Genomic DNA, 12500 nt, shown 5'->3' on the forward strand with positions numbered 1-12500 from the left:
CCCTCTTCTCCCCCCTTCCCCCTCTACTCACTCATCACCCCTTTCCTCTTCTCGCTCCTCCCTCTTCTCATTTATTGCCTTTGCCTTTATCTCCTTCTCTGTCTACTGGCGTATTCTCTCTTCCTGCTCCCTCTCTCTGTCCCTTGATTCCCTTCTCTGTCTTCTTTCTCTCTTTCTTTGTTTTTTTTCTGGCTGCTCCTTCTTCCAGATGATTTTCCTCTCTCTCTCTCTCTCTTTCTCTCCTCTGCTTCCTTCTTCCTGTTTTTGCTTACCCTCTCTCCCTTCCCCTTTCTCTCTTCCTCCTCTCCCTCCAATTCCATCTCTCCCTCCCTCTCTCCCTTCCCCTTTATCTCTTCCTCCTCTACCTCCAATTCCATCTCTCCCATCCCCTTTATCTCTTCCTCCTCTTCCTCCAATTCCATCTCTCCCTCACTCTCTCCCTTCCCCTTTATCTCTTCCTCCTCTTCCTCCCACTCTATCCCTACCTCCCTCTCCCCTACCTCCCACTCCCGTCTTCTCTCCCTCCCCTCTACCATCCTCACCCTCCTCCCTCACCCCTCTTCCACCTCCCATCTTCCTCCTCCTGTGTATTCTTTCCCCCTTTTCCCCTCCCCTCCCCCTCTCCCCATCTCCTCCCCCTCCCCCCCTCTCCTACTCCCCCCCCCCTCTCCTAACCCCACCCTCTTCGCAAGAACATATAAAAGCAGAAAAAAATATGACAATATCACAGCTAACTTGCCATCAGAACAGACAAGATGAAGGTGGCTATTATACTTTTCTTTATGTTATGTTTATATTTGATCTATTGTTATTTTCTTTGTTATCTATTGTCATTCTCTTTGTTTGGGTACAGCTTCGTTTGATGGAGGGAGAAGGTCTGAGCTGTGTGTATTCCTGTATGGGTTTGTGTACATTGCATAACATGTTTGTTCATAATGCAGAAGCGATTGGTAGTTCAGGCTGTGCCATACAATCCATACACACGTACGCACACTCACACATAGACGCACACACATACATACAAACACACATATACACACACACACACAAACACACATACACACACACACACACACGCAAACACAGACACATACACATTTACCCACACATCCACTCAGATCAAGATAGATAAGTGTAAAGATAAAATATCAATTCATATTTATTACCTTATCATCTTTATCTTTATTCTTACTTTTATTTTTATTTACGTTATTAATTTTTGTTCAATCATTTATCCATGCATAGATCTACTTATTTATCATTATTATTACTTTTACAAATGTATTATCATAGTTACTTTTACACCCTGCAATACTCCATCCCAAATACCTCCGTCAGGTTCTCCTCGTGATATCTCTGGCCGCCCTCGCCTTGGCCGCCCCTGAAGGACCTCGCCCCACCTACGCCCCCGCCCCTCCCTACCACCCCACCCCTGCCTACACGCCCGCCCCTCCCTACAGACCTGCTCCAGCCTACACGCCCGCCCCGGCCTACAGACCTGCTCCGGCCTACGCTCCTCCAGCCTCTTATAGGCCTGCTGCTGCTTATGAGGTAGAAGCAGATTTCTGTCATTCGTGAAATATTTGGGATTTTGAATTTTATATCATTTTTCATATTAAGGATTTGAGTTTTATTTCTCGGTGGACTTCTGTGTCCTTCGTGAAATAGATGGGATTTTGAATTTTATTTTTATTGTTTTTTATATATCATTTTTCGTATTAAGGAATTGTCTTTATCGTTTTATTTCTTGGTTGACTTCTTTGTCATTTGTCAAATATATGGGATTTTTAATTCATTTTTTTCTATATGTTTTCGTATTAAGGATATGTCTTTATCGTTTTATTTCTTGGTAGAACTGTGTCATTCGTGACATATTTGGGATTTTATTTATTTATTTATATCATCTATCGTATTAAGGATTTGTCTTTATCGTTTTCTTTCTCGGTTAGATTTGTCTTTGTTTTTTATTAATTTATTTTGGAAAATTCGTTCGTCTTTAACATTCACTTTCCAGATTAGATTTGTTCTTATAATTCTACATTTTCTGATAATCTTGTCCTTATTTCATTTCTCGATTAAATCTCTTTTTTATTGCACTTTTCCGTTGAATTCGTCTGGACCGTTTTATCTACGTCCTAAAATTGTCCCTCATCTTATTTCTATACTGAAATTGACTTCATATTACGTAACCGAACATTCAGTACTCTGTCTCCTTCTCCACAGGCTCCTCCCAAGTACGACTTCAACTGGGTCGTGAAGGACGACTACTCCGCCAACGACTACGGCCACCAGGAGTCCCGCGACGGCTACAACACCCAGGGGTCCTACTACGTGCAGCTTCCCGACGGTCGCCTGCAGAAGGTCACCTACCACGTGGACGGCGACTCTGGCTACGTGGCCGAGGTCACGTACGAGGGACAGGCTCAGTACCCAGCCCACCAGCCTTCGTACCATCCTACCCCTTCATACCGTCCTACACATAGCCCTTCATACCGCACCACCCCCTTATACCACACCACCCCCTCATACCATCCTACCCCCTCATACCACACCACCCCGTCCTACCATCCTACTACACCTGCTTACAGACCAAGACCTACTTACAGACCCACCCCTGCATACACTCCTGCCCCTGCATATGGTTAAATATATTCTAGTATGCTCCCGCACTCTACGGTGACTTCAAGTATGTTCAAAGGGATTATACCAGAGCGCAAGTATATCTTTGGATAGAATGGATATATGCTAAGCTTTATTTGCACTTGGAAATATATCTCATGTTTTGGACTAAAAATTATTATATTCCAAAATATGTTTATGTGTACAGCAAGTGTCATTTTTTTCTACTTTATGCTTTTGAGTTTTTCCGTGTTGGGAATTTATAGATATTTATACATACATATATTTTTTAGGCTTCTGAAGTTGCAAATATAAAAATACTCTTTTTATTCTTATTTTTACTTCTTCCTTGAATTACCCCCCCCCCAGTAAAAAAAGAATTAAAAAAATACTTTTAAATACTTTTAATCTACACTAAAAAAACTAATTTGTCAGTCTTTCTGTCTCATTACTTAACACTGTCTATCAATCTCTCTCTTTCTTTACCTATTTCTATCTATGTCTGTCTGTTTAACTATCCCTCTCTCTGTGTTTTTATCTATCTATCTGTCTGTTTATCTATCTGTCTATTTATCTATCTGTCTATCTATTCACATCTTTAATTAATTAAACACGGCACAGCCTCTTTGTAATCCATGTGCCCCCCCCCCCTCTCAAGGCCCCGCCCACTAGCCTCCGTCACTATATAATAGAACGTTTATCCTCTCTTTTTGTCATTCTTTTTTTATCGCACTTATCTGTCATGCTGTCAACATCAATGACAACTTTTCCTGCCGCCATTTGTCTTCGTTCAGAGCGGGAAGGAGCCGTTTTCTATATTTCCGTTTTCTTTCTTGAGAATTTTTTTTGAAGGGTAAACTATGATAGATCAGGTTCAGCGATGTAAAAGAAAAGTAATGATGATGGAATCATTATGGTTATGATAAAGCTGATGGTATTGATAACGATAGTTATAAAATTAATTGTAATAATGATGATAATAATGATAATAATGATAATGATAACAATAACAATAACAATGATAATAATAATGATAATAATAATGATAATAATAATAACAATGATGATGATAATGATAATAATGATAATAATAATGTTAATAATAATAATAATATTAATGATAATAATAATGATAATAACAATAATAATAATAATAATAATAATAATAATAATAATAATAATAATAATAATAATAATAATAATAATAATAATAATAATAAAAATAATAAAAGTAATAATAATGATGATAACGATGATAACAATGATAATATTAATGACAATAACAATAGCAATAACATTGATGATAGTAATAAGAATGATAATGATAATGATAATAATAATGATAATAATAATAGTGAAAACAGTAATGATAACGATAATGATAATAACAATGAGGATAATAATGATAATGATAATAATTATAACACTAGTAATAGTAATTACAATAATCATAACAATAACAATAGTCATGTTAATTATGATAATAATAATAATAATGGTAATAATAATGATAATAATAATGATAATGATAATGATGATATTAACTCTAATAACGATAACGATGATACCAATAATAATAGTGATAATGATAATGATAATAATAACAATAATGATAATAGCAATGGTAATAATAATAATAATAATAATAATAATAACAACAATAATGATTATAATAATGATAATACTACTACTAATGATAACAATAATGCTAGCAATGAATAATGATAATAATGATAATGATAGTAACAATAGTGATAATAGTAACAATAATGATGATAATAATAGTAATAGTAATAATGATAATGATAATAATGATAATAATATTGATGATAATTATAATTTTGATAGTATCAATAACAATAATGATAATAATAATAATAGTGATAATAGTAAAAATAATAACAAGGATATTAACAATAATAATAATAATAATAATAATAATAATAATAATAATAATAATAGTAACAATAATGATAATAGTAATGATAATACTGATATTAATGATAATAATAATGATAACAATGATTAAAATAATAACATTGATAAGCAAAGCAATAACAACAACAATAATAAAGATAATGATAAGAACAATGATAATAATGATAATTGGAAATAATAGCAGCATCAAGACAAGTAATGATAATAATGATAAAAATAATTTTGATAATGATAATGATAATGATAATAGTAATAATACTGATAATAATAATCATAATAATAATGATGATGATAGTAATGACAATGATAATAAGAATAACAATAATAATGATAATAATGATAGTGCTAATAACAATTACAACAACAATAATAATGATAATAATGATAACAATAATGATAGATATAACAATAATAATAACGGTAGTATTAATAAAAATGTTTTTTCTGGCTCCTTCTTCCAGATTATTTTCCTCTCTCTCTCTCTCTCTTTCTCTCTCTATCTCTCTCTCTGTCTCTCCTCTGCTTCCTTCTTCCTCTTCTTGCTTACCCTCTCTCCCTTCCCCTTTGTCTCTTCCTCCTCTCCCTCCAATTCCATCTCTCCCTCCCTCTCTCACTTCCCCTTTATCTCTTCCTCCTCTCCCTCCAATTCCATCTCTCCCTTCCCCTTTATCTCTTCCTCCTCTTCTTCCATTTTCATCTCTCCCTCCCTATCTCCCTTCCCTTTTATCTCTTCCTCCCACTGTATCCCTACCTCCCTCTCCCCTACCTCCCACTCCCGTCTTCTCTCCCTCCCATCTACCATCCTCACCCTCCTCCCTCACCCCTCCTCCACCTCCCATCTTCCTCCTCCTGTGCATTCTTTCCCCCTTTTCTCCTCTCCTCCCCCTCTCCCCCTCCTACCCCCTCACCCCTCTCCTAACCCCACCCTCTTCGCAAGAACATATAAAAGCAGAAAAAAATTATGACAATATCACAGCTAACTTGCCATCAGAACAGACAAGATGAAGGTGGCTATTATACTTTTCTTTATGTTGTGTTTATATTTCATCTATTGTTATTTTCTTTGTTATCTATTGTTATTCTCTTTGTTGGGTCCAGCTTCGTTTGATGGTGGGAGAAGGTTTGAGCTGTGTGTATTCCTGTATGGGTTTGTGTACATTGCATAACATGTTTGTTCATAATGCAGAAGCGATTGGTAGTTCAGGCTGTGTCATACAATGCATGCACACGTACGCACACTCACACATAGACGCACACACATACATACAAACACACATATACACACACACACACGCAAACATAGACACATACACAGAAACACACACAAACACATTTACACATACAGACACTCAAATCTAGATAGATAAGTGTAAAGACAAAATATCAATTCATATTCCTTACCTTATCATCTTTATCTTTATTCTTACTCTCATTTTTATTTACGTTATTCATCTATTTTTGTTCAATCATTTATCCATGCATAGATCTACTTATTTATCATTATTATTACTTTTACAAATGTATTATCATGGTTACTTTTACAACTCGCAATACTCCATCACAAACACACATTTACACACACATCCACTCAGATCTAGATAGATAAGTGTAAAAAATATCAATTCATATTTATTACCTTATCATCCTTATCTTTATTCTTACTCTCATTTTTATTTACGTTATTCTATTTTTGTTCAATCATTTATCCATGCATAGATCTACTTACTTATCATTATTATCACTTTTACAAATGTATTATCATAGTTACTTTCACACCCTGCAATACTCCATCCCAAATACCTTCGTCAGGTTCTCCTCGTGATATCTCTGGCCGCCCTCGCCTTGGCCGCCCCTGAAGGACCTCGCCCCACCTACGCCCCCGCCCCTCCCTACCACCCCACCCCAGCCTACACGCCCGCTCCGGCCTACAGACCTGCTCCGGCCTACACGCCCGCCCCTCCCTACCACCCCGCCCCAGCCTACACGCCCGCCCCGGCCTACGCTCCTCCAGCCTCTTATAGGCCTACTGCTTCTTATGAGGTAGAAGCAGATTTCTGTGTCATCCGTGAAATATTTGGGATTTTGAATTTTATTTTTATCTATATCATTTTCGATTTGTCTTTATCGTTTTCTTTATCGGTTAGATTTGTCTATTTTTTATTCATTTATCTATTTTGGAAAATTCGTTCGTCTTTATCATTCACTTTCCCGATTAGATTTGTTCTTATAATTCTACATTTTCTGATAATCTTGTCCTTATTTCATTTCTCGAGTAAATCTGTCTTTTTTGTACTTTTCCGTTGAATTCGTCTGGACCATTTTATCTACGTCCTGAAATTGTCTATATTATTTCTATACTGAATTTGACTTCAGATTACGTAACCGAACATTCAGTACTCTGTCTCCTTCTCCACAGGCTCCTCCCAAGTACGACTTCAACTGGGTCGTGAAGGACGACTACTCCGCCAACGACTACGGCCACCAGGAGTCCCGCGACGGCTACAACACCCAGGGCTCCTACTACGTGCAGCTTCCCGACGGTCGCCTGCAGAAGGTCACCTACCACGTGGACGGCGACTCTGGCTACGTGGCCGAGGTCACGTACGAGGGACAGGCTCAGTACCAAGCCCACCAGCCTTCGTACCATCCTACCCCTTCATACCGTCCTACACATAGCCCTTCATACCGCACCACCCCCTCATACCGTCCTACACATAGCCCTTCATACCGCACCACCCCCTCATACCATCCAACCCCCTCATACCATACCACCCCCTCATACCACACCACCCCGTCCTACCATCCTACTACACCTGCTTACAGACCAAGACCTACTTACAGACCCACCCCTGCATACACTCCTGCCCCCGCGTATGGTTAAGTATATTCTAGTATGCTCCCGCACTCTACGGTGACTTCAAGTATGTTCAAAGTGATTATACCAGAGCGCAAGTATATCTTTGGATAGAATGGATATATGCTAAGCTTTATTTGCACTTGGAAATATATCTCATGTTTTGGACCAAAAAATATTATATTCCAAAATATGTTTATGTGTACAGCGTGTCATTTTTTTTCTACTTTATGCTTTTGAGTTTTTCCGTGTTGGGAATTCATAGATATTTATACATACATATTTTTAAGCTTCTGAAGTTGCAAATATAAAAATACTCTTTTTATTCTTATTTTTACTTCTTCCTTGAATTAACCCCGCCAACCCCCCCCCCCAAAAAAAAAAAAAAAAATGTAAATACTTTTTATCTACACTAAAAAAAATACTTATTTGTCAGTCTTTTTGTCTTAATACTTAACAGTCTATCAATCTCTCTCTTTACCTATTTCTGTCTATCTATGTCTGTCTGTTTGTCTTTATCACTCTCTCATTCTTTTTATCTATCTATCTGTCTGTCTATTTATCTATCTGTCTATATGTTATTCTATCTATCTGTCTATATGTTATTCTATCTATCTGTCTATTTATCTATCTATCTATCTATCTATTCACATCTTTAATTGATTAAACACGGCACTGCATCTTTGTAATCCATGTGCCCCCCCCCCACTCAAGGCTCCGCCCACTAGCCTCCGTCACTATATAATAGAACGTTTCTTCTCTCTTTTTGTCATTCTTTTTTATCGCACTTATCTGTCATGCTGTCAACATCAATGACAACTTTTCCTGTCGCCATTTGTCTTCGTTCAGAGCGGGAAGGAGACGTTTTCTATATTTCCGTTTTCTTTCTTGTGATTTTTTTTAGAAGGGTACACTATGATAGATCAGGTTCAGCTCTGTAAAAGAAAAGCAATGATGATGGAATCATTATGGTTATGATAAATCTGATGCTATTGATAACGATAGCGATCAAATTAATTGTAATAATGATAATAATAATGATAATAATTGTAATGATAGTGGTAACAATAATAATAATAATGACAATAATGATAATAAGAATAAGAATTAGAATAAGAATAAATTTAAGAATAGGAATAAGAATAAGAATAAGAAGAAGAAGAAGAAGAAGAATAAAAGTAAAAATAGAAATAATAGAAAAAAAGATTATAATAATAATAATGATAATAATTCTTATAATGATAACAATAATAATAATGATGATAATAATAATGATAATAGTATCAATAATAATGATAACAATAATAATAATAATAAAGATAATATAGGTAATAACAATGATGATAACGATGATAACAATAATAATATTAATGATAATAAAAATAGCAATAGCATTGATTATAATAATATGAAGTATAAACATAATAACAACAGCAATAAAGACAATGATAATAATAATAACAATAATAATAATAATAATAATAATAATAATGATAATATTAATAATAATGATAACAGTAATGATAATGATAATGATAATAACAATGATGATAATAATAATGATAATAATGATAACAATAGTAATAGTAATTGCAATTATCACAACAATAACAATAGTAATGTTCATAATGATAATAATAATAATGATAATGATAATGATAATAATAATGGTAATAATAATGATAATGATAATGATGATATTAGCTCTAATAACGATAACGATGATACCAATAATAATAGTGATAATAATGATAATAATAACAATAATTTTAATAGCAATAGTAATAACAATAATGATAATAATAAAAATAATAACAACGACAATGATTATAATAATGATAATACTACTATTACTAATGATAACAATAATGCTAGCAATGAGTAATGATAATAATGATAATGATAGTAATAATAGTACTAATAGTAACAATAATGATGATAATAGTAGTAATAGTAATAATGATGATATTGATGATAATAATAATTTTGATATTATTAATGAGAAAAATAATGATAATAATAATAGTGATATTAGTCATGATAATAACAATGATATTAGCAATAATAATAATTTAAAAAATAATTATGATAATAATAATAATAATAATAACAATAATAATAATAATAATAATAATAATAATAATAATAATAATAATAATAATAATAATAATAATAATAATAATAATAATAATGATAATAATAATAATGATAATGATAACAATGATTATAATAATAACAATAATAAGAAAAAAACAAAACCAACAACAATAATAAAGATAATGATAAGAACAATGATATTAATGATAATTGGAAATAATAGCAGCATCGAGACAAGTAAAGATAAAAATAATAAAGATAATTTTGATAATGATAATGATAATAATGATAATAGTAACAATACTGATAATGACAATCATAATGATAATAATGATGATAGTAATAACAATGATAATAAAAATAACAATAATAATGCTAATAATGATATCAATAATGATAGATATAACAATAATAAGGATGGTAGTAATAATAATGATAATAGGAATAATAATGATAATGATAACGGTAACAATGATGACAATGATTATAAAAAAACGAAAATAATGATAGTAATGAAAATTACAATAAAACCTGATAATAATAATAATGATCCCATTATTCACCACAATAATATAACCAACAACAATAACGAGGATAACTAACAACAAAATAATAATACCAATAATGATACTAATAGTCATCATGGAAAGAAATGACACTAGTAATATAAAAATACGACAATAATAAAAAGAATTAAAGAAGAAGAAAAAATATTTCGATGTTTTTCCTACTGGTTCCCTACACATTCTTGATGATAAAGAAATGACACTAGTAATAAAAAAAAACGACAATAATAATAAAAAATAAAAACATTGAAAGAAGAAAAAATATTTCGATATTTTCCTTTGTTGATAACGATAATAGCAACGATAATAAGGATAATAATAATAAGGATAAGAATAATCATGATATTAATGATAATGATGATGATAACAATAATGATAATGATAATAGTAATAATAGTATTAGTAATGGTAATAATAACAACAACAACAACAATAATAATAATAATAATAATAATAGTAATAATAATAATAATAATAATAATAATAATAATAATAATAATAATAATAATAATAATAATAATAATGATAATAATAATGATAATAATAATAATAATAATAATAATAATAATAATAATAATAATGATGATAATAATAGAATTAATGCTAATGACAATAATAGTAATAACAATGATAATAATAATGAAAATAACAATGATAATGATAATAACAAATTACGATAGTGATAATAATAAAAAGGATAATAATTATAACAATAAAACAACAACAAAACAACAACAATAATGATAATAATGGTAATAAAATTGGAAATACTAGGAATGATAATAATAATGACAACGGTAATAGTACTGTCAATAATGGAAAAGCAATAATGATGATAATAATGATAACGATGATAAAAAACATGGTAATAATAGTAACGATAATGACCATAACAACAATAATGATAATACCAACAACACTACCATAGATAAACAAACAAAGACATAAGTAATAATAAAAAACCGACAATAGTAGAAAAGAAAGAAAGAAAAGAAAAGAAAAGGAAAAAAATGAAAACAAAGATCGAACCAAAATCACGTGACAGTCAGTGGCATCGCATCTATCTATCTATCTAATATATATATGTATACATACATACATATATATATATATGTATATATATTTACCTCGGTTATTCTTTTATTTCTTTTACTTTTTCATATTTTAGATGTTCGTCTAAAAGGAGAAAAGAAAAAGATAGACAGATAAATAATATGACTGAAGAATTAAACAAATCTCTGGGCATCTTTCTGGCACAGCTGAGATGACCATCGATAGAGAGACATTTCGTGAAGCTGCGAGAGATGTGAGAGCAGCATCTCTCCTATCTCTGGTTTTCATTTCCTTATTCTAAAAGACGAGGAAGGTCATTTTTCCCCCCTTTCTTTGTGTCCATTTCCAAGTTATTCTATTTTTCGCTATGCGTGTCTGCTTCTCTCTTTTTTTTTTATTCCTTTCCGCTGCTTTATTTATGATAATGACTTGATATACATTTCTCGGTTCTTCGTTTTTCTTTCTTTCTTTCTCTTTTACCAATTTGAAATACTTGCTTCTTCACATTATTTTTTCATTCGTTAATGTAATCTTATACTCCTCCCCCACCCCCCAAAGATGTCAAATTGTATCAAGATCTGAATGAACATGTGTGCATTGGGGATCACGCTCGTATACACTCACGCGCGTCGTGATCAGCTGATTAAGGGAGGGAACAGCTGATCTTGACCTGGGGGTTGCCGTAGTTTTTTTTTCCGTAACTCTTGTCGTTTACACCATACCACTCTCTCTCTCTCTCTCTCTCTCTCTCTCTCTCTCTCTCTCTCTCTCTCTCTCTCTCTCTCTCTCTCTCTCTCTCTCTCTCTCTCTCTCTCTCTCTCTCTCTCTCTCTCTATTTCTCTCAACAGGAGGAGGAGGAGGAAGTGGAGGAGGTGGAGGAAGGGAAGAGGTAGAGGAAGAGCATAAGAGGAAAAGGAAGAGGAGGAGAAAAAGAAAAAGAAAAAGAGAAAAAAGGAAAAAGAAGATAAAGAAAAAGAAAAAAATAAAGAAGAGGAGGAAGACGAAAGAAGATGAGGACAAGAAGGTGGCTTAGGAAGAAGAGGAGGAGAAAATAAAGTACACAGAGAGGAGAAGGAGAAAATAAAATAAAATAAAATAAAATAAAAGAAACAAAACAAAGCAAAAAAAAAAAAAAGAAACAACAACATAATAGTTACGTGATTACGAGTAAAGTATTTCCGTGGCTTTGTGTTTATTCAGTAACGCCTTTTTATAACAGTTTGTTTATAAGACATTTTCTGAGACAAACTGCTAAATCGTTTTTTTTTTATAACATTTTGTTCTTGAAGTAATTTTCATAGACCAGATACCATAATATCTTTTTTTTTTTTTTGTTTTTGAAGTAATTTTCATAGACCAGATACCATAATATC

The 12500-nt window shown here is 32.6% G+C and overlaps 2 protein-coding genes across 2 annotated transcripts; both read left to right on the plus strand.

The window, feature by feature from the left end:
• Positions 1-725: 725 nt before the first annotated feature.
• LOC138860008 (cuticle protein 7-like) lies at positions 726-2794 on the plus strand. Its single transcript, XM_070116728.1, has 3 exons — positions 726-761; positions 1339-1551; positions 2224-2794. The coding sequence occupies exons 1-3, from the start codon at positions 756-758 to the stop codon at positions 2644-2646; spliced, it is 642 nt and encodes a 213-aa protein (XP_069972829.1). The 5' UTR covers positions 726-755; the 3' UTR covers positions 2647-2794.
• Positions 2795-5528: 2734 nt separating this feature from the next.
• LOC113829421 (cuticle protein 21-like) lies at positions 5529-7653 on the plus strand. Its single transcript, XM_070116727.1, has 3 exons — positions 5529-5564; positions 6367-6597; positions 6974-7653. The coding sequence occupies exons 1-3, from the start codon at positions 5559-5561 to the stop codon at positions 7436-7438; spliced, it is 702 nt and encodes a 233-aa protein (XP_069972828.1). The 5' UTR covers positions 5529-5558; the 3' UTR covers positions 7439-7653.
• The last annotated feature ends 4847 nt before the right edge of the window (positions 7654-12500 follow it).

The sequence above is a fragment of the Penaeus vannamei genome, chromosome 39 (assembly GCF_042767895.1).
Source record: "Penaeus vannamei isolate JL-2024 chromosome 39, ASM4276789v1, whole genome shotgun sequence".
In the NCBI taxonomy this organism is placed as follows: domain Eukaryota; kingdom Metazoa; phylum Arthropoda; class Malacostraca; order Decapoda; family Penaeidae; genus Penaeus; species Penaeus vannamei.